We start from the raw sequence: 24785 nt of genomic DNA on the forward strand, positions 1-24785 counted from the left end.
TCATGATGAACGTCACAGATTACAGTAAGCCGATATCAGATAGATGTGCTTACGTTTCCACAACCTGGAGATAAGTCTGGCAGCGTCATAGAACCCGCTCTCAAAGGCATTGTGCGTCAATCAACATAATATTCATGGATATATGGATGTCACACGGCTAAATATAGTCATGGCATGCATATAGTATATGTTATAGCTCTATAGCTGGCGATATCGGGATATATATCCGCTTGATTAAAAGCACAAAGGGGGCCCGGCAACTGAGCTGGCCAGGCCAGACCAGACCGGGCCAAACGTGAACCAATTTCCAATATTGTCAGCTGCTAATGAGCAGATTCCTCGCCTTGCCAGTGCGACAGTGAGGAAATATTTTTTTGGGCTTTCTGGCCGGGGCATCCGTGACACACTTTGCAGTTGCATCATTAATTTTCAGTTTTCGTTTCGGCTTTTCCATCGCTGGCCCCAGCTCTGCCATTCGGAATGGAAGGCCCTCGCATCCGTATCTCTGGCTAATAACAGAAAACTATCTGGCTCTGTGTGACAATGGGCCGAGGCACACGGCTAGAAGGCTAGAAGCAAGAACAAATTCGTGTCGTGTTTACGCTGCCAGATTGCCATTAATTTTATATTTATATAGATATATCCCTGCCCAGGGGGGAAGGTGGTACCGGGCGGCGGCAGGGAAGAGGCCGAGACATTCCTGATATATCTTGTAATTTTTAATGTTCGCAGTGTTGTCGAGTGAAATTTTTGATTCGAACTGAAGTGTGCCACGTCGTTGATGGTGTTGGAGGTTTTTATTGATTTAGTGGCCCATTTCCGTCCCTCCTCGTTCCAGAGTATTTATAGAGCTCATCTCCCCCATGACGAACCAGAAATTGCAAGCCTATATTTAGACAAATATTTAGAAACAGCCTGTTTACTTCTTCCCCCACATTTCTGTGCTCGGATTTGTTTAGATGATAGCGACGTCATAGTTGTATTCTGCCCAAGATATTCACTTTTCTCATGAACTTGACGTCGGCGTCGGCGAATAATTAGCTGAAAGCATTTTTGCTTCTTGTTCAATAATAATCAGCAGCTAATACTCGTTACGTGAAGCGATATAAATAGTACGTGTGGGTTTATATTTAGCCACGGAACGGCCGCACATCGAATGGGCACTATATAGTTCAGATCTGCCTGGCCAAGCCAAACAAATGGGGTGAGTTGAGAGGAAAATGGAAAGTGTTGTTGGAATTTGTGCAAAGATGTATTTATTTTGGTAGGTGATTCTCCAACGCCGCCAATCTCAACACCCCGCCGGCCATCACCATCACCACCAATCCTAAGAATATTCTGTTTTGGTTTTATCTCTTGGCTTTCGTCATTTTTCATGCCGGAAAGTCCGGGGTGGATGTGTCGTTGTCTACAAGTCAGGCAGGTCTCATTGGGGCCACATAAATCCCTTCAAATGCCATGACATGTAAATATTTTCCAAGTCTTCTGGCAGAGTCACAGCAACAGCAACGCCAAAAGGCAGAAGGCAGAACAACTCTCTTGACTTGCAGAGCGCTTATAAAATATAATTTCATTCTATAAGAAAAATGCAAAGTGACAACATAATTCGCCAGTTTATCATAATCAAAATACGCCTACATTGTTCGCCTTACTTTTTGTAGTTGTAGTTCTCTCTCGGCTGCGATGCGGCGCTGCTGCCGCATGCAACAATTTACAAGCACACTTTAGCAACAGCAACAACAACTGTGCCAAATACAACACCAGGACAACAATGACACAGACGAGTGTCAGGCCAAGTTGCGCGAAAATAACTTCAAATAGTTTATTTGATTTTCAGTACTCTCCCAAAGCATTACACGAAATTTCTTTTCGCAGCCTGACAACTTAAGTTTTTAAATTGTTTTCATGCATCACTAGGCAGAGGTAGTTTGAATTTTAGTGGTTTTTTTCAGAGTTCTAAAGCCTCGGCTTCTTGGCTTTACTCACTTTTACCTTGTTGATTTGAATTTAATTCTGGACACTAATGTGCCAGCTTCGGGTCTAATGTTGATACTATCACAGCAAATTAATGCTGAACACGAAGTGGAAAAGTCTTAACATGCATCAAAATAAATCATCGTGAGTGTTGTTCTTAATTAAAACCGAATTGTTGCATGCACCCAGTGGCGAGGACAGGCGTCTAAGATCTGTATGCCCGCCATTCAAAAGTTTCCAGTCTCCTCAGTCAACGACGAAAAAAACAAAAAAGCCAAAAACTTTTTAATGAAATGTCAGACACTTAAAGAAGTAATTTTATTTGGCACTCTTTAAGCCAAAGTCGAAAAACAGGTCAAGTAACAAAATGATTTTAATGCTCAGACAATGTATGAGCATATTATACAATTCATAAAAGAGTCTCGTCCAAATTTGGTCAAAAGTAGGCACCACAAATTTCGACTGTGCTCCGATTTTTCTTCATTTTTATTCAAGCAACCATCATCTCATCGTTGGTTGGCATTGTTGTTTTCGGTTGTTTTTGTTGTTGTTCGGTTGTATCTCGGTTCCCTTTGACTGGTCTTAACCAATTTTGGGCAAACTTTGTGATTTGTGCTTAATTGCGGTTTTGCGTTTCTCTCCCTCCCGACGGGCCATTTATGGTAACATTTGTGTCGAGAGTCGCAAAAACAAGTTAATAATTTCATGGCTGGCTTAATCATCGTTAGCCACGTCAGGCTTCTGAGCCGACTATTTTTAACGAAACATTTCACCCTGGAAACGTGTTGGGATTTTGTCTGGGGGCTTCTGCTTTTGCATTTGCTCTTCAAAGTTGTGGTTTGTGGTCTCGAAATCTCAAAATTAAAACTTGGAAAGTCTTTTGAAGCTTTACCTTGCTTTAAAATTAACAAAGTTTGCTAAAAAACAGAAAAGGATGGTGGCTAAGCTTAAACCTAAGATAGGCCGTTTTTCTAAAAGATTTCTAGTCTGTAAAAAAAGCAGGAATCGCTTTTGATCTTAAATTATTGCGTAAAAGTCCTCCTTCCTCATTGGCCCTCAATTAAGTAACTATTTTTAGTGGCAGTGTCAACTGTACAGTTGAATAAGGGAAATTTATGAGTCGCTTTCCTCAAACTGCGTCAAGCGAGACTCTGCGAAAGTGAAAATGAAGCAAAAAACGGCCAGCAGACACAGACATCTTTAAAATTCCACCTGTTGTCTGTGTGTAAAACTTTCCACAGTCAAGGACACTGCTGGGCCTTGCTTTCGTCATCGGCCACTTCCGCCATCACACGGACAGGCGCACCCTCACGCACACCGATGCAGCAACACGAAGGCAACGCAGGCGCCCTCCTAAGTATGCTATACATTGTCGCTTTCATTCATAAAACGGAGTGGGCCCTCGACCAAGTTTACGCAAGCCGATGGAGAAGCTTCTTGGGGAACTCGCGGAGAATAATTTTCGCCGGCAATTTTTAGCTCTATCGATTTTCGAAATTCCCCGAGAAGAGAACACTTCGAGAGAGGGGGAAATAAGAAATATTAGTAGACACGTGGCACTAGGTTCAAAGTGCGCCAGCCGGTATTCCAGGGCTTGTCTTTGTTTTGTTTCACTTGCATTTTTATACATATATTTATTTCTTTTTAGACTGCAAAACCGGTAAACATTTATCATCCCAGCCGACTCTGTCGCGCAACCAACCCGATGTGAGTACTGAGGCCTTGCCAAGAAGGCGTTCAAAATTAAAAGTCTCTCAACTGCAAGGCAAAAAAGTAAAAAAAAATAGCGCCAGCAAAAACAAAATGCATTGCGCAAATGCGAATGATATTAAAATGAAAAGTTTGCCAAGTAATAAACTGATAAAGAGGCGACGTCTGCGTCTGACGTCGACATATCGCGCGAAGGTAACTTTTTTAACAACATGGCGCTTGTTTTGGATACTCTACCCTGCAGAAGCCTAAGGACATGACTTCGGGTTATTTATTATTTAGTATTTGTTGAGCTTTTTCTTGATTTGTAAAGGATTAATATTTTATGAAATAACATTCACTTCAATGTCTGCCATTCAAAAAAGGTTAAAGTGATTTAGAAATCCCTCAAGAACAACGACTGGCTTCACCTTCAGAACCTTTGCAGGGCGATTTTCACTTCGGCCATGGGAAAACCTACTTTTCCTTTCTGGTTAATAATATACACGCACTCATATTGCGATCCAGTTGTTGTTATTACCATGGCAGTGTGACTGCCTCGTTGCAGCAGATAAATGTAAATTATTATGTCGTAAATTTGTTGACTGCCATGTTTGTGGCTGCAGCCTCACACTGACATGGCCGAAAGAAGCAAAATAATAAAAAAAAAAAGGAGACCCCAGTCGACCAACCAAACAACAACAATGCCAGTCGACTTTGCGACTTTGCCGGTGCAAATTAAAACCCCTGAAAATGCTTAATAAAATGACTTGATTGAGTCGCCGTTTGCATAATGCGCAAAAATAATAATAAAAAAAAATAAAAGTAATAAGAAATATTGTGCAGAAATGTTGAGGTATTGAGCCTGGGCGAACCGGATGCCTAAGATAGGCAGCAACATGTTGATTTATTTGAGGCGGCACACGACCAGACGACAATGACATACGCATCCACGGGGAAAAAAGTGCAAGTTGCTGGCGCGGAGAAATACGTGGGCCAAAATGGCGAAGAGGCGTTCCAGATTGAAGCGTGCCAAAAACGCCTTCGTTTCTAGATACATTTTGCTGTTTTTTTTTTCGCGAGCGTGGCGAGTGTGGCGTGCGCCAAAAGGTTCAGTCCGCCCTTGAACTCATCGCGAACGCATTCGGACTCGCATTCTCATGACTGACCGACATTTGCCAGATCAGTGGTTCAGGTGGGTGGATGTGAAAACGCAAACAAACAACCCCCGCACAAATACACACACAAAACTGAACAAAAACCGGCCACAAACATTTTCGCGACCAGACATTACGACGTCACCCGTACGTTTCCTACACTTGTCGATGCCAAGATCGCACGCAGAATTTTCGCTTTTGTGTGGAGGTGGTGGAGGAGTATCCCCACGTGATCTGTGCCCGAGATGTGGTCGAGAGTCGCGTGCCACATTGTCCTACACACCATCCCCTGTTCCACACCAATAACTAGCACCCACAAACATCATCTTCAAACAATTACCTAAACAACCAACAACCCACCCACCCCCCCCACCCCCCCCCCCTACCCCTACCTCACACCCTCCACCCAACCCCCCCCCCAACCCAAACCCCAAAAAAACCCACACCCAACCCCAACCACATCCCCCCCCCCCCCCCCCCCATAACACCCCCCCCCCTCTCACCAAAACAACAACACCCCAAAACCCCCCTCCACAACCATAAAAACACCCAACAATCCCCCCACCCAAACCCCCCCCCCCACAAACTACCCACCCCCATCCCCCCCCCCCCCCCCACCCCAACCCCCCACCCCCCCCCTACCCCCCCCCCCCCCCATCCCCCCCCCCCCCCCCCCCCCCCCCCCCCCCAAACCCCCCACCCCACCCAACCCCCACCCCCCCACACCCCCCCACAACCCCCAAACCAAACACCCAACCCCAACCACCCACACCCCCCACCTCCAACAACCACAACACCCCCACCCCCCACCCCCCCTAACCCCCACACCCACCCCACCCCCCACCCCACCCACCCCCCCACACCCCCCCCCACCCCCCCCCCACCCCACCCCCACCCCCACCCCCCCCACACCCCCCCCCACCCCCCCACCCCCACCCCCCCACCCCACCCCACCCCCCCACCACCCCCCCACCCCCACCCCACCCCCCACCCCCACCCCCCCCCCACCCCCCCCCACCCCCCCCACCCCCCCACCCCCCCCCCCCACCCCCCCCCCACCCCCCCCACCCCCCCACCCCCCCCCCCCCCCACCCCCCCCCCCCCCCCCCCCCCCACCCCCCCCCCCCCCCCCCCCCCACCCCCCCCCCCCCCCCCACCCCCCCCACCCCCCCCCCCCCCCCCCCCCCCCACCCCCCCCCCCCCCCCCCCCCCCACCCCCCCCCCCCACCCCCCCCCACCCCCCCCCCCCCCCCCCCCCCCCCCCCCCCCCCCCCACACACCCCCCACCACCCCACACCACAAACCCCCCCCCCCAAACCCCACCAAACCCACACACAAAACCCCCCCCCCACCCCCACACCCCACCACCACCACCACAACCAACCACCCACAACCCCCCCACCCCCCCCCCCAACCCCACCCCCCAACCCCCCCCACCCCCCCCCCCCCCCCCCACCACCCCCCCCCCCCCCAACCCAACCCAACCACCCCCCCCCCCCATACTCACCCGTTTCTCATTAGTTTATAAAAAAAATTATGAAAAATAATATTTTTTAACAAAAAAAGCTACCATGCGTCGGCCGGGAATCGAACCCGGGTCAACTGCTTGGAAGGCAACTATGCTAACCATTACACCACCGACGCCACGTTTTTGGCGAGACTATATAAAGATCCATATTTGTGATATAGCTGAAAAATTATAAATAGCTTTTTGTTTTGTGCATTATATATATTATTTAATTATTTTTCTTAAATATAATAGTTTTTAGACGTAGTTTTTAAAAATATAATAGTTTTTAGTCGTTATATAACTGCCTATTTTATATTGCAAATCGTGTTTTTGGAAACTCTATAGTATGTGGCTGAAAATTACTTTATAACTAAGAAACAATGAAAATAGCGTATCTTTTAAAGTAAATATTATAAAGATTTAAAATTTGTAATTAAATAAATAAAAATAAACAAAAAAAGTACTGCGTCGGCCGGGAATCGAACCCGGGTCAACTGCTTGGAAGGCAACTATGCTAACCATTACACCACCGACGCCACATAATCGGAGCGAATTATTCGCAAGTGAAAGGCTTCGCGGTAGATTTTAAAAGTGTTTTCCAAGATGTGAAATGGATTAAGTCTTATTTTCCCTTTCTATAAATCAATTTGATTTATGGAAATCCTACTTAATAGGCTGGTCTGCCTTGCCAATATGCAGATTAATTTCTTTTTCAACATTTTTAATTGGTTCTTTTTAGTGGTTCTTTCACTCAACGGCTACAGGAAGCACTTTGTGTAACTATATTTCTTATGAATTTAATTAAAATGAATACAGTAAACAGTCGCTTGAGCCGAGTGGTTCACAAAAGCAACAAGCGGCCCCAAACAACATCGACTTCAACTTGACTTGTTGCTGGTGTTTCTGTAATGGACGCCCACCCAGTAAATGTCTTTTGCTGTAACAATTTATTATCACATTTACGTCTTGGCATCGGCGGCAATTAATATGAAAAGTAAATGGTGGAAACAGAAACAGCAACAGAAACAGAAAATAGAAAATTAAATGAATGAATCAACCGCGAACGATCGAGGAGAAACAAAACGAGTAAATCATCAATGAACAAAGCCAGGTTGTAGCCGAGCTCTATCCCAATATCGATATCTATTCGTATCTGTTGCTGTATCTTTGTGTTGGCGTCCGAAACCGCAGAAACAACAATCGGCAGCTTTTGACTTGGCAAAGCGTTTGCCAATGCAGAAATCAAATTAGCCGCAACACAGTCGCAGCCAGCTAGCATCTAGCAGCTAACAGCTAACTCGTAGTTTGTCTTGCGTATCTTACAGATACTTGTCGCTGTTGCTGTCGCTGTATCTGTATCTGTTGTTTTTTTGCTGCTGCTGCTGCTGATGCCGTGCTGGCTTTGCTGTGTGTGGGTTGCCACTGTGTCCACTGTGCGTAGGTCGATAAAGTCGGCAGCACCCTGTATCTGCGGCGCAGAATAATAAAATTTAACAATTTATTGCATTTGTTGCTTTAATTTGTTGTTGTTATTTGACCGAAACAAAACCAGAAAATACAAAAAAAAATATTTTCATTCACAAAACGGCCGCCGTTGTATGCAAATTGATCGTTCTTCTAGATGTTGTTGTCGATGTTAACTTTAGTTTTCTTTGAGTTGTTGCTATTTTGCAGTAGCTGCTCTGCCAGCATCGGCGTCGACACACTTGGCAAGCGATGTTCGATGATTGCAACAGCAACAGTAACACCAACAACAGACACAATATGAATGAATTGGGTTTGTGCCTTGGGCCAGGGCATGTTTGCAGTTGCAGTTGCCATTGCGCCTGTGCCTACGTGGCGGCTACGTGTTGGCATAAATTGTATATTAATGCACTTTGAATGGAGCCTTTCAATAGTTATTCGATTGAGGAGGATTTAATTTTATGAAAAGCAATCTAAGGAAGATTAGATTAGTAAAGTGGTGGTTAATCCTTACTTTCTCAACTTTCATAAAAAGAAATCTTTGCATAGCAAGAGTTGGATATTTTTTTTATCAAAAATATATTATTCATCAGAGTATCCGAAAACCACTTGCAGTTTCGGGCCAAGTTTTTGTCGCCTTTTTTCGCAGTTGCATGCACATTTTATTTATTTAAAGCATTAAAAAAAGACACAGACATATGTATGTACAACCATTGGTTTCTGGCCGACTGTTGTTTGTGTTCCACTGGCGACATGCAACAAATGTTAGACATTCAATTTGTTGTTGACACTTCATTAGCAAACAAAAAATTAAGCGAATGAAGAAGCGGCAGCGAAGCGGCCAGAAACTGGGTTAAATGTTGCTAAAATTAAGCGAGGCAAGCAGCCGCAAGATGCAACCAGAAGCGGATCGTGTGCCCCTTTCCCTCAGTCGAGCTTAACCAAATAAAAGCAATAGCTCCGTCGAGTATTGGGTTACTTGGCAGTTGGTATACGGAATGGTTCAGGGCTAGGCACGCGTTGATAATGAAGAGTTTTATGAATGAACGACCAGCCGAACGCATCGTAGTAAACTGCGCCCACGTCGCAGCTCGATGATGAAATCATGAATGGGAATCTTTTGGGCCAAGCCACTCCGAAAAAACAAACCAAGACCAATACCGAGTCGAACCGAGCCCCATACCCCAGGTGCCAAAAGGGCACGCGAGTCGTAAATGTGGGCAGCAAATGCAAATTGATGGCCATGGCTAAGATGTTGATGGTAAGATGCTGTGCGTTCGCTGTCGTTGTCGCTGCTGCTGCCTCTTGGCCATTAGCCGTGCACACCGGAACCGCATTAGCATGTCCGAGATCCGAGATCCCAGATCCGGGGCACCGGAAAAAGTCGAAACTTTACTGTTTCTCCCTAGCTTTGTCAATGCAAACAAATTAACTGTCAAATGCTTCAACATTCATTCGAGATGCATTCAAATGAAAACATCTTTCGAAACATCTTCTCCATAATTCGTTTTATTTCTGCCCGTGAATGAAATGTTTGTTCAAAAGCTCAGTGGGTAGGAGACGAACTAATCGTCCGGAGAACGGTTTCGATCGGAACTATCATATTTCAGGCGTTTGTCAACAGTTACCATTGTTCCATTTTCCCGGACTAGAATGTATCTTTTGATTTCCCAAAAAAAGGGGGTGGAGTATCTCGTTAAATATGTGAGAAAATTCCCATTAAATGCTGAGGCCTATCTTAAAGTATCTCCGGCCATAAAAGTATCTGCAACTAGTAAAGCCTTGGCTAAAGGTTTTTCGTAATTAATTTGCACTTTTGCGCTATTCATTATGGGTCGCAAAATCTTATCCGTGAATGGCTTATTTCCCACTCCTCCGCTCGAGAGTTTCTTTTTTTTTGCGGCCATTACAATTTTACGACTTGCCACAGCTGCAATAATAGTAACAACACTATCTGCTGCAGGAACAACAAGCACACCAACAACTGTTAACCAGATCCCATGGTCAGGCTGACGTCATAAATGCATAAATGCAAGCGGCGATGACATAAATTGCATTTGAATATTGGCCAACAGCAGAGCGGAAAAAAAGGAAACCCAAACCATAACCTGGCCAGTCTCTGATCTCAGAGCTCGGCGCGAGCTTTGGTTTTGCCGCCTGTCACGATGTCTGACAGCTCTGGGGCACTGTTTGATTCCATTTACCCTGCACTTCGAAGTCACTTGATTAATTACTGAAAGCCATAGTATTTATTTGGCTGACTAAAAAGTTTTTCACTTAAAATTAACACTCATAAGTGAGAGTTTAGGCCTTAAAACAAAATTTATTCAAAGGTGCAGCAACTGTGATACTCTGCAACTAAGGCTGCTGCGGCAAGAACAGCAACCACTGTGACAGTCACAACAACAACAGCCACTTTAATATCGGAGCGTGGGTTGCTCCATTCATAACGACCAAAATTTTCGCTGAATGAATTGCAGTTTCGTATCTTTCAGATACACATGCACACACTGAGCTTGGGCCAAGTAACGGCATCAGAAAACCAAAAAACCCATGCCAAGCCGAGGGGGACGCGAAGAAAGTCGCCATGAAGTGGCAGCGAGGATTAGGGAGTGGTTGTGGGCGGCTGGAGATGGGGCAAGGAGGCTAAAGGGGTGGGGCGGGGCACAAGCGGGAGCATTCAATACGCTGATTGGGAACCCGAAAACAACAACCACAACAAAAAGTTAAATAAAACTCGTCGGCGATTTACATAAATCAGCTGCAAATTTGTTCCACTGTTCAAATGCAATGTCGCCTTTGCTGCCTGGTGTGGTTGTTGTTCTTGTTGCTGTTGTCGCAGTTTTGTGCTTGTTGTTTGGGTGTGCGAGCGAGAGGTCCGAGGAAGTAGCTACAGCTTCCACAAACAGCTCAGATACAGACGGACGGACTCGGATTCGGATCTCCGAAGCTAAAGTCACTTCAGTGGCCCAAAGTCAACGCGTGTCGCTTTTGGAAAAGTTGCTTCTGGCGCAGTTTATTTTTTTTATTTTTATTTATTTTATATTAGTCTTTTTTTTGCGGGGGCTCGTTGGGAAGAAAGTTTGGTTACAGGAGTAGGCCACTGCTCTTTTGTATAAATATATGGCGGGAAGCTATAATCTTATTCCTAGGAATCCTTCGGAATGAAGATTCCCTCTAGGCAACTATCTTTAATAAAAAAAATAGTCATAGAACTCAGTACTGTCTATTATAATCTATCTTATCTTCAGTCCGAAAAATAGATTGTGATACAATGGAAACACTTTTCATCGAATTTGGCTCACATCTGCACACGCCCCCACCCTCCCACTAATTAGCCCTCCTGTCCACTTTTCGCCTGAGCCACAAATTGTCGCATCTTTCAGCGTTTGACATGGAACCGAAAATGCCAGGGGACAGTTTTCGGCTTTTGTGCTAACGATATGTGTCTGTCCAAGGCATCAGTTGGCACCAATTGCTCTCCTTTCCAAACCCGTGGGGCAGGGGGATAAGCTGGGAAGGGGTGTGCCGGCGGACGGCGGATGGAGACGCATAAATCTTGATGCCATGCTGAGGAAAAGTATATTTTTTCCGAATTATTCTTTTTCCTTTAGAATTTTTTTGGCCGTTCCGTAAGAGCCAAAGAGCTTCGAACCATGGCGATCCGCGGCATGGCTGAGCTCATTAGAAAATATGCGCGTAATTTGTGAGTTTCGGGCTTCTGAAAATGGACCGGGGAACAGCTATTTTCTGATTTGTCTGTTTCCCTCCATTGAAATGTGTCAAGTGGCGTGAGCAGGCCCCTCGTTGATTTGTTTTTATGGAGAGGGACGCACTTGAAACTTGGCTACCAGACATTGACCACCAATCGATTTACTTGTTGTCTCTCTGGTCGAGGAGGGGAAAAAAACTTAAAAATTTGAAAACAAAAATGCAAAACAAAAGCGGCACTAAAAAAGGCAAAAGTAGAGTGGGCAGCAAGGCGCGCGCTACGCCCACTAGAGCCACAAGAAACAACTAGAAGAGCTATAACATAAAACTTCAAATCACGCAAACAGCAACAATAAAAGATATAGCGACAACAGCAAACAGAACAATAAAGAGCACAAGAGCTGATGTAAATTATTTGGCTACCATATTTAGTTGGAAATCTTGTGTGATCTGTGATCTCTGATCATGGTTGGTGATGGCTGCCCCCGTTTATGAGTGGAGTACCCTTGATGTGCGGCAAGGTATGTACGAGAGATCTCAATGAAGGAGGAGGGCATGTTGTGCCATGGAGAGCTTGGTGGCAGCACAATTGATGTATTCGAAAAGATAAACGTTGAATTGGGGGGTTTTTCAAAAGTTGGAGTTACGAACAAGTTGGAGCTTCAAATTTGGGTTAAGATTGCTTTTACCTCAACGGTTCACTTTTGAGGGACCAAGGATTTCCAACCACTATTCCCGTCATACGACTCGGTTTCTATACTTTTTACTTCATAAGTATCATCTATCATCTTTAGAATGATAATTTTATACTTTAGATTTAATCATAAACTGACAAATAAATATTTATTTATATTTATTTTTGTTTAATTTTTGGTTTATTTGCTGAACTGGAATCTTTATTTTCTTAGCTTTTATGAAAGTTTTCGACATAGATCTTTCTTAAAATGGCAATATCGTTTCGGATGGTCGCCAAACCTGTTTGGGAGTCCACTTAGTATCTTCTAAATTTTCAAAATTCAAGGGCATTCGGACTTCGTTTCCTGACATTTCCTTGTGTGTTTCGGTCTAAGCCATCTTGGGAGAGTCGCGGTGGTAATGGCCGTTACCCGCTCACCGAAACACCAGTAAACCACCATCAGAGCTCATGGGCTCTGAAGTGAAGCCGTTGGACAGAAGGTCCGACGGACAGATGATGGCGGGATGTTAAGCGGTGACTGACATTTCGTTTCAAAATGTCAGATGGCCTGGAACTTGCTAGCCGGCCAAGTACGATGCTGGCTGCTGGTCGGGCATGACAGTTCAAATGTGGCCAAAAAACACGGCTTAGACGAGACCATTTTGTGTTGGACGCGCCATATTTGGGCCCAGCTGTGTGTGAATATCCATTGAGGTTGTCATGAGAGGACCCCCGCCGCCGAAAAAGAGCGTGATGAAGTGCAGCTGAGCTGAGCCTCAAGATTTTTATGAAAAATACTTTTTTTTTGGCTTTCTGAAGTTTATTTGTGCTGCAACACATTTGAAGCATCACGAGATGAGCGGGAGAGTGGCTCATGGCCTGGCCTGACTTTGGTCGTTAACCGGAAACCCCCAGCGACAGCCTATAATTTGCAAATTTAATTTGCAACACACGCCAACATGTGACCCCAAAACGGCAAAATGTTATAAATAATGTGCAGTTGCAGTTTTTCAGCTTGCAGTCAGTCGGCCGGATCGTATCGGATCGTAGGTGTCCAGTGTGGCTTACCTTAAACTAGAAATGCTCGGCTTATGAATGGAGCTGTGCCTCATGAATGAAATCAACTCCGGGGCTTGGTCGCTGTGGTCTTGGGCCCCGGCTTCAATACTCTTCGTCTGTCTGCCTCATGTTCGATTGCCTGGCACAGACAATTTTTTATGCAAATGAAAAACGCGTTTTGCGGTTTTTCATCGAAAATCCAACCAATTTCAACTGAACTCACAATCAGCTCAGCGTGATGTTTTTTTCTAGCTCCATTCTGATTTTGCTATATTTAAATGATTGTGGTTTTCGATTGTGAATTTGTTAGGTTTTTTTTTGGCCGAATGCGTGGGTTGCTACCGAGTTCCACCAAAAGGCGCCAACAGGTTGACCCCCGGGCGTGGGCGAGACTTAATACAGAAGTTCATATCTACAGATTTGAGGAGATTGCTAGATATTATAGAGATATATTCCTTGATAGTGTAATGAGTGTTTGTGACTAAATAATATCAAAGTACTTTTTAGACTTTACATCGGTTTGTAAACACTCTGTCGCAATCGCTTAATGCCTTTTAAATGGCTATTAAGAGCGAATTAATTCGTTGATCTTTTCAGGCCTTCGGCTTCTGAGTTAAGATTGTATTTTTAGACCCGTGATGGCAATTTATTCCTGCTTGAAAGTTGTCAAAAAGTATACACAAATTATAACTTAACTCGAATGGAAACCACAAAAACCAAGACTCAGCCCACATGCTGGGGTTTTCTCCCCTTTCCGCCGGGCCTCGCCTTGTCACTTTTTTCGATATAAACATTTTAGAGTTCCAATCGATTTGATTTGATTTGGCCAGCGGCGCGGACATTTGGCGCCAACTCCCAGACCCAGACCGCGGCGGCAGGTGACAATGCAAAAACAAATAATAATAATAATCAAGTTGACCTATACGAAGCCATTTGTGGCACACTTTTTCGACCCACACGTAATATGCTAATGTTGTGGTCTAAACGCAACTTTTGATTTGGACCATTTCGGGTCTCGATTTCGTTTGGCCGCTATGACGAATTTCGGTTTAGCATATGCAAATGGCGGGGAAATGGTGGGACTCCTCGGCCCAAATGCAATTCATCAGATGCATTGTGCCACCAACAAAGTCTGGCCGGGAGCAATCACAACAGTCTAGAGGACGGTTCGTCCGGGGTTCCCATGTAAATGGCAATTAAGTTGCCGTCGTCCCAGTCGTGAACTTGTGAACCACTCCAAAGGCAAAAGGCATCATCATCATCAGCAGCCAGTCTAGGAGGAAGTTTGGTTCCATTTCCATGTCCACTGGTTCCTGCAATTAATCGCGACTCAAGTGGCTCACTGATTGCAATTAATCTTCATTAAGGCCACTGCTGCTGCAGCTTCTACTGCTTTTTGTGGTGCTGCTGCCAGTTTCTCTGAAGATGTCCTTTGGCCCAGGCGTTTGACATAGGTCTTTTATTTGTCCCTCTACCTCCCCGAAGCTTATCCTTACAAACCAATTTGGTGATCGTGAGGTGTTGTTGTCGTTTGCCAAGCAACAACACCACCAGCAGCAACACCAACAGCAGCCACAACACCAACAGCAGCAACATCGCCAAGTGACCGCACAGCAATCACCTTAATTAAACATTAGGCAAGCCTCGCTGAGTGCCAAGCTTCTGGAGATTGTGTTTGAGCTTGGCTTGGTTTTCTTTGGCTCAGTTCGGTTGGGCTTGACTTGACTGCTGTGGTGTGGTCCATGTCAGCGATTTCCGTTCGGCACAAGGTAACAAAGGTTGAGCTGCCGCAGCACAGTGGTGCCACAATAGTAAATGTTACAAAATATGAAAGTGATCTTTGAAAAATCTTTATAAAAAGATTTTCTGTCAATTCTATTTTTTTTTTGACCAATATAGAATGAAAGAATATAAAACCTAATAAATTTATAACCATAATACTGCTTCTACTGTCCACATGGTGTGCAGTGAGCCCAGTTAGCTGCCTTAATTTTCTTGCAGTTTTCTTGGCTGTTGGCTTTCATTCGGTCGCATTCGTGTTTGTTGTCGGCGATGTCAACGTCGCCTCTCGTTGACAAATGCTGAAAGGCTTTGTACCCCAATGCTGAAAGTCTGGCGCAGTGATTTTCATTGGAAAACGGGGATCGGACCGATCACCCAGGTTGATTTGACAAAAGGAGGCGAGAAGCGAGGTAAATAAAATAAACGGGTCACGTTATTAATTGGTTAACCCGTGCCAAGAGATTTATGAATATTGATTGCAAGCGAAGTGCACCACCCAGTGGCAATCGCAAATAGCCAAATGTGGCAGCCGCAATGTGGCCCTGCTTTGCTGGGTTCCTGGGCTGTTGCTGCAATTCGCTCCAAGATTGAGTCAGCTTCCTGTCGATTAGGGTCAGTCAGCTGTGTACGAGTGCCTTGAATGCTTCTCGGTCAGCCGGGGTCATTTCCTGGCTAATTAGTTGCCATGAGAGATTTGTTTTTCTTTTGCTTTCTGCTGCCACTGCTACTGGTAGCTTTTGTTTTTGCTGCCTGCTCTCCATCGGCAATTAAGCGCCGTCGCATATTTATGATATTAATTAATTAAGACAATTTGTGTGGCGTGTCTCTATCTGGGAAATACGAGCACAGCGATGGGCTTGTCTTCAATTTGCCATAAATGGCATTGGATCCCAGGAGAATGGAATTATGTGCGATCTAAATTTGACAAATTTGTGACTGCGCAGAAAAATTCTTGGGAAAATTGTAAAAGATCATAGATCGTTTTCTATTTGTAATAATTAAATGTTTATAATTTAGAGGAAAAAATCATATACATATTCAAATTTCCGCCCAAGAACCGGATAATCATTGAATATAACCTTCTATGTATCCCATAGGTTCTCCCATACATCTTCTGAATTTTGCAGGGGATCCCCTGGAAAACTTGACAAAAAATCTAAAAAATATTTCGTTGTCGGATTTTTACATAAATTGATAGAGAATCGATCCACAAATCGTTTAAGGTATTCCGCTCAAGAATCGGATAAGTATTGACAAAGATATACCCTTCGCGGTGGGTCCCATTGGCCCCCTATGCATCATCTGCATTTTGCAGGGGATCCCCTGGAAAACTTGACAAAAAATCTCAAAAATATTTTCTTCTCGGATTTTTACATAAATTGTTAGAGAATCGATCCACAAATCGTTTAAGGTATTCTGCTCAAGAATCGGATAAGTATTGACAAAGATATAGCCTTCGCGGTGGGCCCCATTGGCCCTCCAATTCATATTCTGCATTTTGCAGGGGATCCCCTGGAAAACTTGACAAAAAATCTAAAAAATATTTCGTTCCCGGATTTTTACATAAATTGATAGAGAATCGATCCACAAATCGTTAAAGGTATTCTGCTCAAGAATCGGATAAGTATTGACAAAGATGTAGCCTTCGCGGTGGGACCCATTGGCCCTCCAATTCATATTCTGCATTTTGCAGGGGATCCCCTGGAAAATTTGACAAAAAATCTAAAAAATATTTCGTTCCCGGATTTTTACATAAATTGATAGATAATCGATCCACAAATCGTTTAAGGCATTCCGCTCAAGAATCGGATAAGTATTGATAAAAATATAGCCTTCGCGGTGGGCCCCATTGGCCCTCCAATTCATATTCTGCATTTTGCAGGGGATCCCCTGGAAAACTTGACAAAAAATCTAAAAAATATTTCGTTCCCGGATTTTTACATAAATTGATAGAGAATCGATCCACAAATCGTTAAAGGTATTCTGCTCAAGAATCGGATAAGTATTGACAAAGATTGGCCCTCCATTGGCCCTCCAATTCATATTCTGCATTTTGCAGGGGATCCCCTGGAAAATTTGACAAAAAATCTAAAAAATATTTCGTTCCCGGATTTTTACATAAATTGATAGAGAATCGATCCACAAATCGTTTAAGGTATTCTGCTCAAGAATCGGATAAGTATTGACAAAGATATAGCCTTCGCGGTGGGCCCCATTGGCCCTCCAATTCATATTCTGCATTTTGCAGGGGATCCCCTGGAAAACTTGAAAAAAAAAATCTAAAAAATATTTTCCTACCGGTAATTTTTTGTATTTGAGACAAAAAATTTTGATCCCCCTTTGTAAAGTTTCTAAGGTATTAATATTTTACTTTAAGTCAAAAACATGCAATCCCTTCCGCTTCATGGTTGACATTTGGTCGCTTCGCAGCCAAGATTTTAATTGAATTTGAAGCGGAAATAGCACCGTTAGGCCTCGATCGAAACCACAAGACATATAATTTAATTTGTACGCACCGCGGCGCGCTTCCCAGCCCAGCGCCAACATTGACACACTTTGGGTGGTCTTGGCGCGCTGACTTAATTTTGGCAAACCTAAAAACATAACACAAAAAAATAAAGCGAAATAAAAGCAAAGGCAGAGTCGATCCGCCGCACTCACGTCGAATGTGAGGCGAGTAATCGATGAGACGTGCGATGGCGGTGCACACACCACCTGTTGAAAGGGCGCAGCCGGAGCAAGACTTCGAGTGCCGGACGATCCGACGCACTGCATCATTTGCAGCTGAATTTTCAATTTCAGGCTTTTGGCAGCGTTTCAAAAGAGCGACTGACTGCCGCGACCAGGCCGGCCAACTCAACTCAATTCAACGCAACTCAAGAAGACGGCGGGCGCCAAGGCGCCAGCGAATATTTACCAGCGAGCGGCATTAAAGTGCGCGAAAATCTCATTTTATTTCTATTTTATTTATTGAGCCATTAGAGAGGGGCCCAGCACGGCCGATCCAGGGAGGGGGGTACAGCTGTCAGCTCATTCACAGATTAATTTTGGCAATTTATAGCCGGCGAGATAGTTTTTGAGTAACTGCATCATGGACATATTTGCAACATGGAGTGCGGAGATGGCGGAGACTGGGAGTTATGCAAGCCTAAAGACGCCCGATCGCCAAAATCGCAAAAAAAAAATGTTGACTCACATTTTGGCGACAGGCTAACAAAAATGTCACGATACCCTGGGAAAATGAGCTGATCAGTGTGAGTTATTTATTAATTGCACTAAATTGTAAACCATTAAAATAATTTGAGATGAAGGCAATAGCTAACATTGTTGATTGACATCAACAAGTAAGGAATTTCTTTTCTAAATGAGTATCATGTAAGCTGTCTAATAAATATATTGAATTTTTAATGGGGCTATGTATGGATTGGTCACTTAATGTGTGTTCATCAACTAGTAAGGTTGGATCAAATACTGGATCAAATATTATTTCAATTTTAATGACAAACTAAGGTGATGACTCACCTGAGCCATTGCTGCCGAACCAAAGGGCCACTAGGTCCTCACTTGGCGGCGTATGGTGGTGATAATGATTGCCGTACAAGTAAGGATTCGGGTAATCAAGCAGGACACGACGCGAGCCAGGCGATGAGGACTCGGCTAGAAGGATAATGATTGCGAATAATGATTGATTTTGAATGATTCCAAGGCCGTTCTATTGTATTCCTTACCCTGAGCTAATTGAGCAGCGTATTCCGAGGCCTTTTGCAGATTTATTCGTGGTCGCGGCTTGGCAACAACTTGTTGTTGCTGAGCTTGCTGCAATGCTGTTGGTTGCTGCTGTAGAGCTGAGGACTGTTCGTGTTGCTGCTGTTCGGATGTCTGTGGTTGGCTTCCAGCTGCTGCTGCAGCGGCTGCCGAGGAGTCCAGGAGCAATTGTTGCACTTGCAATATGTCCACGTACTCGTCCAATTCCACGGGTGGAGGTGGGGGTTGTGCTCCCGCTGCTTCAGTGGTTGCAGATGAAATTGGATGAAGGGGTAGTCCTCCACTCTGGCTCTGGTAATAGCCGAAAGCAGGTCCTGAAGCTGGGGCACTGGGCACAGCAATTGGTGGTGCAGGCGGTGGTGCAAACTGGAGCGGATTGCGACTGAGACCCAATAAGGGGGTCGTTGGTGTGTTGAGAGAATCCTGCTGGGATGCCGAAGCCGAGGATGTTGCCACTGCTGGTGGCACTAAGCTGAGACTCTGTCCGGTTGGTGGAGGCGTGGCACTGGATACCGATTCCACGGCAGATGCTGCGGCTACTGATGGATGCTGTTGGCTGCCTACGATCAGTTCATTTTGACGCCGCATTGTCAGCAACATTTTTGTGGTTGAACGCGTTACACTTTGGCCGGTGGGAAAATAAAATAAAATTGACGAAAAACAAAAAATTTAAACACAAACTAATAAGCTGAGACTCCATTTGTTTGTTTAGCGATCACTCTTCGGTAGACTTAAATACAATTGACACATTTTAATATTTTTGTACTTTGTTCACTTGCGGTTAGCTTGATTGGTTTTCACTGATTGGTTTTTTTAGTTTAGTTATCTTTATTTAAATTCATATCAGTCTTTATGAATTTCGTTGATTATACATTTTTGATTGAAGATTTGGAAGCATCTGAAAAAATTAGAAATATAAGTCTTTGCGTTTAATATAGCAGCTTAATTCATATTTATGGCTCAGGAATTATTCTTTACCTCTTAAGACTCTAGTAATAATTTTTTCACCTTATTCTGTTTACACTTAAACACCAAAAATATTTATAAAAAACGTCTAACATTAAAAACACTACAGTAGAATAACATTCAGACATTAAAATCACATTGACATTGATTAAATTCTCAAATTGACGTTTAAAACTCTAGCCTAAATAGATCTAAAAAGCTTGATCAAAAATACGACTAATATATTCACTAACTGCCGACGGTAAATTGATTAATTTATAGGTTTCATAAAACTTTGATTAATTTCGGTGAAAATGTCTTTGGATTATGTTTAGCACACATATTATTCAAGCAAAAATATTTGATTTTGCAATTATTTCAGATAGATGAAAAATGTCTTTGAAAAATTTAAAAGCGCGCGCGATTAAAAGATTTTTGCACGCGATTTGTTGATAGTTGGGAAAAATTGCGAGACGAGCCGTTGAGCCGTCGAAAAGCTACTGGCACGAGCGGTGAAAATTGAAATTGAAAATGGGAAAATTCGGGCCATCGGTGAAAACATCATGAAAACAGCGGCAAATCGGCTGCGCTGTTACCGTTTGCGTCGGCGTTTGGCGTCGGAAGCGTCGGGAAATGCCAGAAATTGTTTTTGTTTTGGCCTTTTAGCTTTTGGCCGTCGTCATAAGCGGCAATATACTGCCATCCGAACCGAACAGTCTGCCTCTGTCTGCGTGTAGCTTTGATTCTTATTTGTACTGAAGCATCTGTCTCTCGGCTGTCCTTGCCCACTCACATTTCTCCCTCTCACACTCTCTCTCTGGTTCGATTTTTCTCTGGTCGTGTGGGTGTCCCCGAGCGAGAGTGGAAGCGCCCGCATTTCCGATTCCCATCGGCGCGGAGAAAAGACAACAATTGTGGGTGGCACTCGAGTGGAGAGAGTGTGAGAGTCGATGAGCGGCAAAGAGCGAAGGATAGAGCTGGAAATTGCCACTGAACTTGCCACTGCCAAAATCAACGCAATAGTTGTGCATTATTGCACGGGAATCTCTCGGTTATCAGTCACGATAAGCTGCCAAAATGTTCGCTTTCACTTTCCATATCCGTCACAACGGGGCGTATGAGTAATAAATTTTATCAAATTACTCATACGCCTAGTTGTACAGAAGTGATATATTATTATCTCCCAATTTTGTTGTTTTAATTACATTATAATATGTTAGTCCTTATTTTAAATAGTTAGTATAGAACACCTATGTTAGCATTAATATTTAATAATATTTTAATCATTTTAAAAATATCTTTTTTTCAAGCTTGAAAATTAATGAAATTTAAAAAACAAAAAATTGCTAATGTCAATCAATTTACTGATTTTTGCTTGGCAGATGGTGATTTATTAGTGCTCTACCGGTAAGTGGAAACTTCCATCCGATGCCTTTCACTTAACAACTGGCATTTGCCCAAAAAGTTTCGAAATTCCACGAAATACAAACACTCACAGGACGAAAACACAAAATTTTCAGGAACCTAACTAAACAGGCAGTAAGCAAAATGCTAAAACACCCACACTAGCTTCACGGCAGCAGCTCCAGTAAATGGCAATTAGAGTTTGCACACAGGAAGCTCTGGCTCCGTCCCAGCGATGACATTTAAAGGTTAAAGGTTGCGAGCATCAATCAAGAGGCAGGAAAGTGAAAGCCAAATGTTACGAATGTTTCCCTTTCCGGCGAAAACAAAGCAGCAATAATAATAATAATAATAATGAAAGGACAGCGACTGGCAGGTGGAAAAACTGGCTCAGAAATATTTCTTGAGGAGCAGGGGGAGTATTTGGCCCGTTTAGATTATCCAAGCTGGACCTGTTGATTGCCCGTTCGGATCTGTGAAATGTTTTCCACTTGTGCCTCACTTTTCTAGGGGAAGCAGTTTTCTGACGGGGGCGTGTAACAAAATTCTCGACTGGGATGCTAATAGATGCGATTAAACGCCCACATTGTCAGATAACATCGACTGGGAGATAGCGAAGGAATTGTGGAGGGTGGGCACTGAGCTGGTTCGAAAGATAGTCCAGCGAACTGGTATAATGATCCTTAGGGATTAAAAAATCCAAATAATTTTGAAGTTTATATATTTTATATATATATTTTTTTTCCCAACAAATAAAAACCTTAAATGGTTTAATACGCACACCTTTAAGCTTTAAAAAAAAAAAAAACAAAATATATATTTTTATTTCACATTCGATCCACTATGCGTGTATCTAGGAGCTGCTCGAACTTTCCACTTGACAGGAGCTATGGGAGCATAGATACAGGATGCTGGTACTTTGCCCTTTTCCCAGTGACTTGCGGCACGTGTGTGGGCTGTCGTCGCTACTCCTGTTGCTCTCTGCTGCCTCCGATTCTGCCTCTGCCCCTGACTTTGCCGCCGTGGCATTAGCCTCCAGCAACAGGAGCCTGAAATTGTCGGTAACTGGCTGCCGAAAAGTACTCAACCATATTCGAAAATTATATGAATGAGTGAAAAATGGTTGGAGCTTATCAATGAAAAGCTCCCGTTACGTCATAAAGGATATCATTTATATAGTTTAAGTGTAATGTCATTCTGAATGAGAGTCGGACAAAGCAAATAGATATTGGATTCTGTTGTCCAATTGAACTTTGGCATTTAAGGGCTCCCGGGCTGGGGTCCGGCTCCCTCTCATGATTTCAGGTTTCCTTTGCTGACAGAGGACTAAATGTCAGCTGCGATTTCGTTTCGACCCCATAACTGTGCTCGGAGCTTTAACAGAAAGCGTTGAGCTGCCAGCTCCTTTCACACTCTTTAATTAGCCCGACAGCTTCAACTTGTTGCAGGTTGGCAATTTGCGGCACTGCCGATTGCCAGTTGACCTTTTGCAACAGGAGTAGCAAACATATATGAGCACATTTATTTGCTTAGACTCGTGTGTGTGAGTGGGACATTTAACCTTTGAGTGCGGCCACGCTAATTGATTTGTTGAATGCACATGACAAGCTCCTGGAATACGACTTCTGTGTGTGGGCTTTGAGCATTTGAGTTTTTCATTTGCTACTTATAAATTTTTATTTGCAGTGGTAACCGTAAAGTATCTGGCTTGTTAAATAGAAAACTTTGATTTCAAGTTGTTATAAGAGGCATTGGAAATATTTTACCCAAATAATTATTAGGATTATAATCCAAGGCTATTAACAAAACTATGGCTTACAGATCCACATATAATTGTTTGAATTTATGAATATGGTTCAATTACCTCCAGCTCACAATTAAATAAAACATCAGAGGATGTATTAGCATTAATGAATATGGTCCAGTATAATATATAAGTAAATAAAATAATTGCAAAGTTAATAGGCCCCTGAATCCTTTGATATGGTCGAATTTCCCCACCATCAATTTGGAAAAGCTCAGTTTTATGCCCAATTAAGTGCCATTAGACGCCATAATCGCCGTCGCCTCTACCCCTGCAACCGCAAAACTGAAAAATCTCCTGCTCAGCTAAACCATTAATATACTTGTTTAGATGTCGAAGACTAAGCCTGGGCAATATACTCTGAGCCAAGCTACTTACCAGCCATAAAAAGGCAATCAGATGTCGTCGATTTGGAGGAGAAAAGAGCCGGCGACAACGGAGCACGCAAGCTCGTCGGTATAGTTGTTGGTCTATAACCCAAGGAATCAAGATTTGGCGCGAAAATGGGCAGGGCAGTGGAGCGGTGGAGTTCTCCTCAGGAGATGCCGGCAAAAAGAGAAGCGCGCGATCTGCTGCGACTGCGTTTGTAATTAATTACGAGGCGGGCCAAAAGGCGAACGCACGCGCGACTAGCTGCTGCAACTGCAACTGCTGCGAGTGCAACTGCTGCAGCTACAGATGGCCAAGGAGCGATAAGACCTGGCCATAGAACGTGGCCAAGTCAAAGGAAGCGACCGAGGAGCTACTGCGATTACGCGAAAGATACCCGTTGGCTGTAATCGCGATCTTGGCAACTCCGAAACTCGGAAACTCGTTCCCGGATTGCAGATTATGCAATTTTGATTTGAAACACGCAATTTGATGGGCTGGCCAAGATATTGGGCTTATTCGCTTAACGATCTCATGCACAGGGCGCGTAAATCGGGCATCATACATCGATGTACGTGGCTACCGAACTTTTTAGACGATAATTTCCTTCCGGTTGCGCTTTTTTTGCGATTCGACTCGTCGTCCGGCTGTCGGCGGTATAAAAAACAGTTTGTGCTTTGGTTTGCAGCACTGCCTTGGCTGTGCCGACTCGGTTTCACTGTATCCGTATCTGTATCTGTGTAATTTCAGCGTGTGTTTGAGTTTTGAGCTAAAATCGTGGGCCGATCATCGCCTTACTTAGAGATCTGTCGCCCAGTTGAGATGCCTCGGCTTGGTGTTGGTTGTTGTTGCCGTGTGTGGGCACAACTGTACACACAGTGGAGCTCAGCCAGCCGTCCTTGTCGCACGCACGATTTGAGGATTGCTAGTGGGGTACCTAACACCGCACACCATACACCATACACCACACACCACACACAACAAACCACACACACAACCCCCGCATCATCACCTCAAAGTGCTTTTCTCTTTGGTTGAGCTTCTATCGCAGTAACACCTTTGGATTACTTTTTACTTTTTATCCGTTTTCCTACACGCAGAGAAACAGATTTTTGAACTTAGAATTTTTTTTAGAATTAGTTTCAGGTGGAGATTATAATCATATAAGTAAATATCCTCTTGGATGTATGTGAAAGGATATAAGATCTTTTTTTGTAGAAGTTAAAAGTTTAGTTAGAAGAAGAAATCTAGAATTTTCTAAAATGGTTAAAACATCATTTAAAGTGAATTTTTTTTTAGATAGGCAGTTTTATTTTAAATATTTATACATAAAATAATGTATTTAAGTGTATCTATGAGGTACTGTGTGGGTTTCGCTTCATGGTTACAGCGAGTCCATAAACCTACACATTCGTTGGACACTGCTGATCTCAACCCCCAAAGCTGATGCGAAACCCCCTATGCCTCGGGCTATTT

General features: G+C 43.8%; 1 protein-coding gene and 2 non-coding genes across 5 annotated transcripts in view; all 3 read right to left on the minus strand.

Annotated features, from left to right (window-relative positions):
- The window catches only part of LOC6499549 (dendritic arbor reduction protein 1), a 39146-nt gene extending 18903 nt beyond the window's left edge, over positions 1-20243 (minus strand). Inside the window, exons 1-3 of one of the 3 annotated variants that reach the window (XM_032453473.2) lie at positions 19766-20243; positions 18751-19685; positions 18545-18679 (exon numbers count right to left, since the gene is read on the minus strand). In XM_032453473.2, coding sequence (XP_032309364.1) covers positions 18545-18679; positions 18751-19387 — 772 coding nt within the window. In that variant the 5' untranslated portion in view covers positions 19388-19685; positions 19766-20243. The remainder of the gene's footprint in view (positions 1-18544; positions 18680-18750; positions 19686-19765) is intronic. The other 2 variants (XM_032453476.2, XM_032453474.2) reach the window with 2 other exon arrangements.
- On the minus strand, positions 6393-6464 carry Trnag-ucc. Its single transcript has one exon. It is a non-coding gene; the product is annotated as a tRNA-Gly (tRNA).
- On the minus strand, positions 6795-6866 carry Trnag-ucc. The gene has a single exon. It is a non-coding gene; the product is annotated as a tRNA-Gly (tRNA).
- Positions 20244-24785: the final 4542 nt, after the last annotated feature.

This window comes from Drosophila ananassae, chromosome 2L (assembly GCF_017639315.1).
Source record: "Drosophila ananassae strain 14024-0371.13 chromosome 2L, ASM1763931v2, whole genome shotgun sequence".
In the NCBI taxonomy this organism is placed as follows: domain Eukaryota; kingdom Metazoa; phylum Arthropoda; class Insecta; order Diptera; family Drosophilidae; genus Drosophila; species Drosophila ananassae.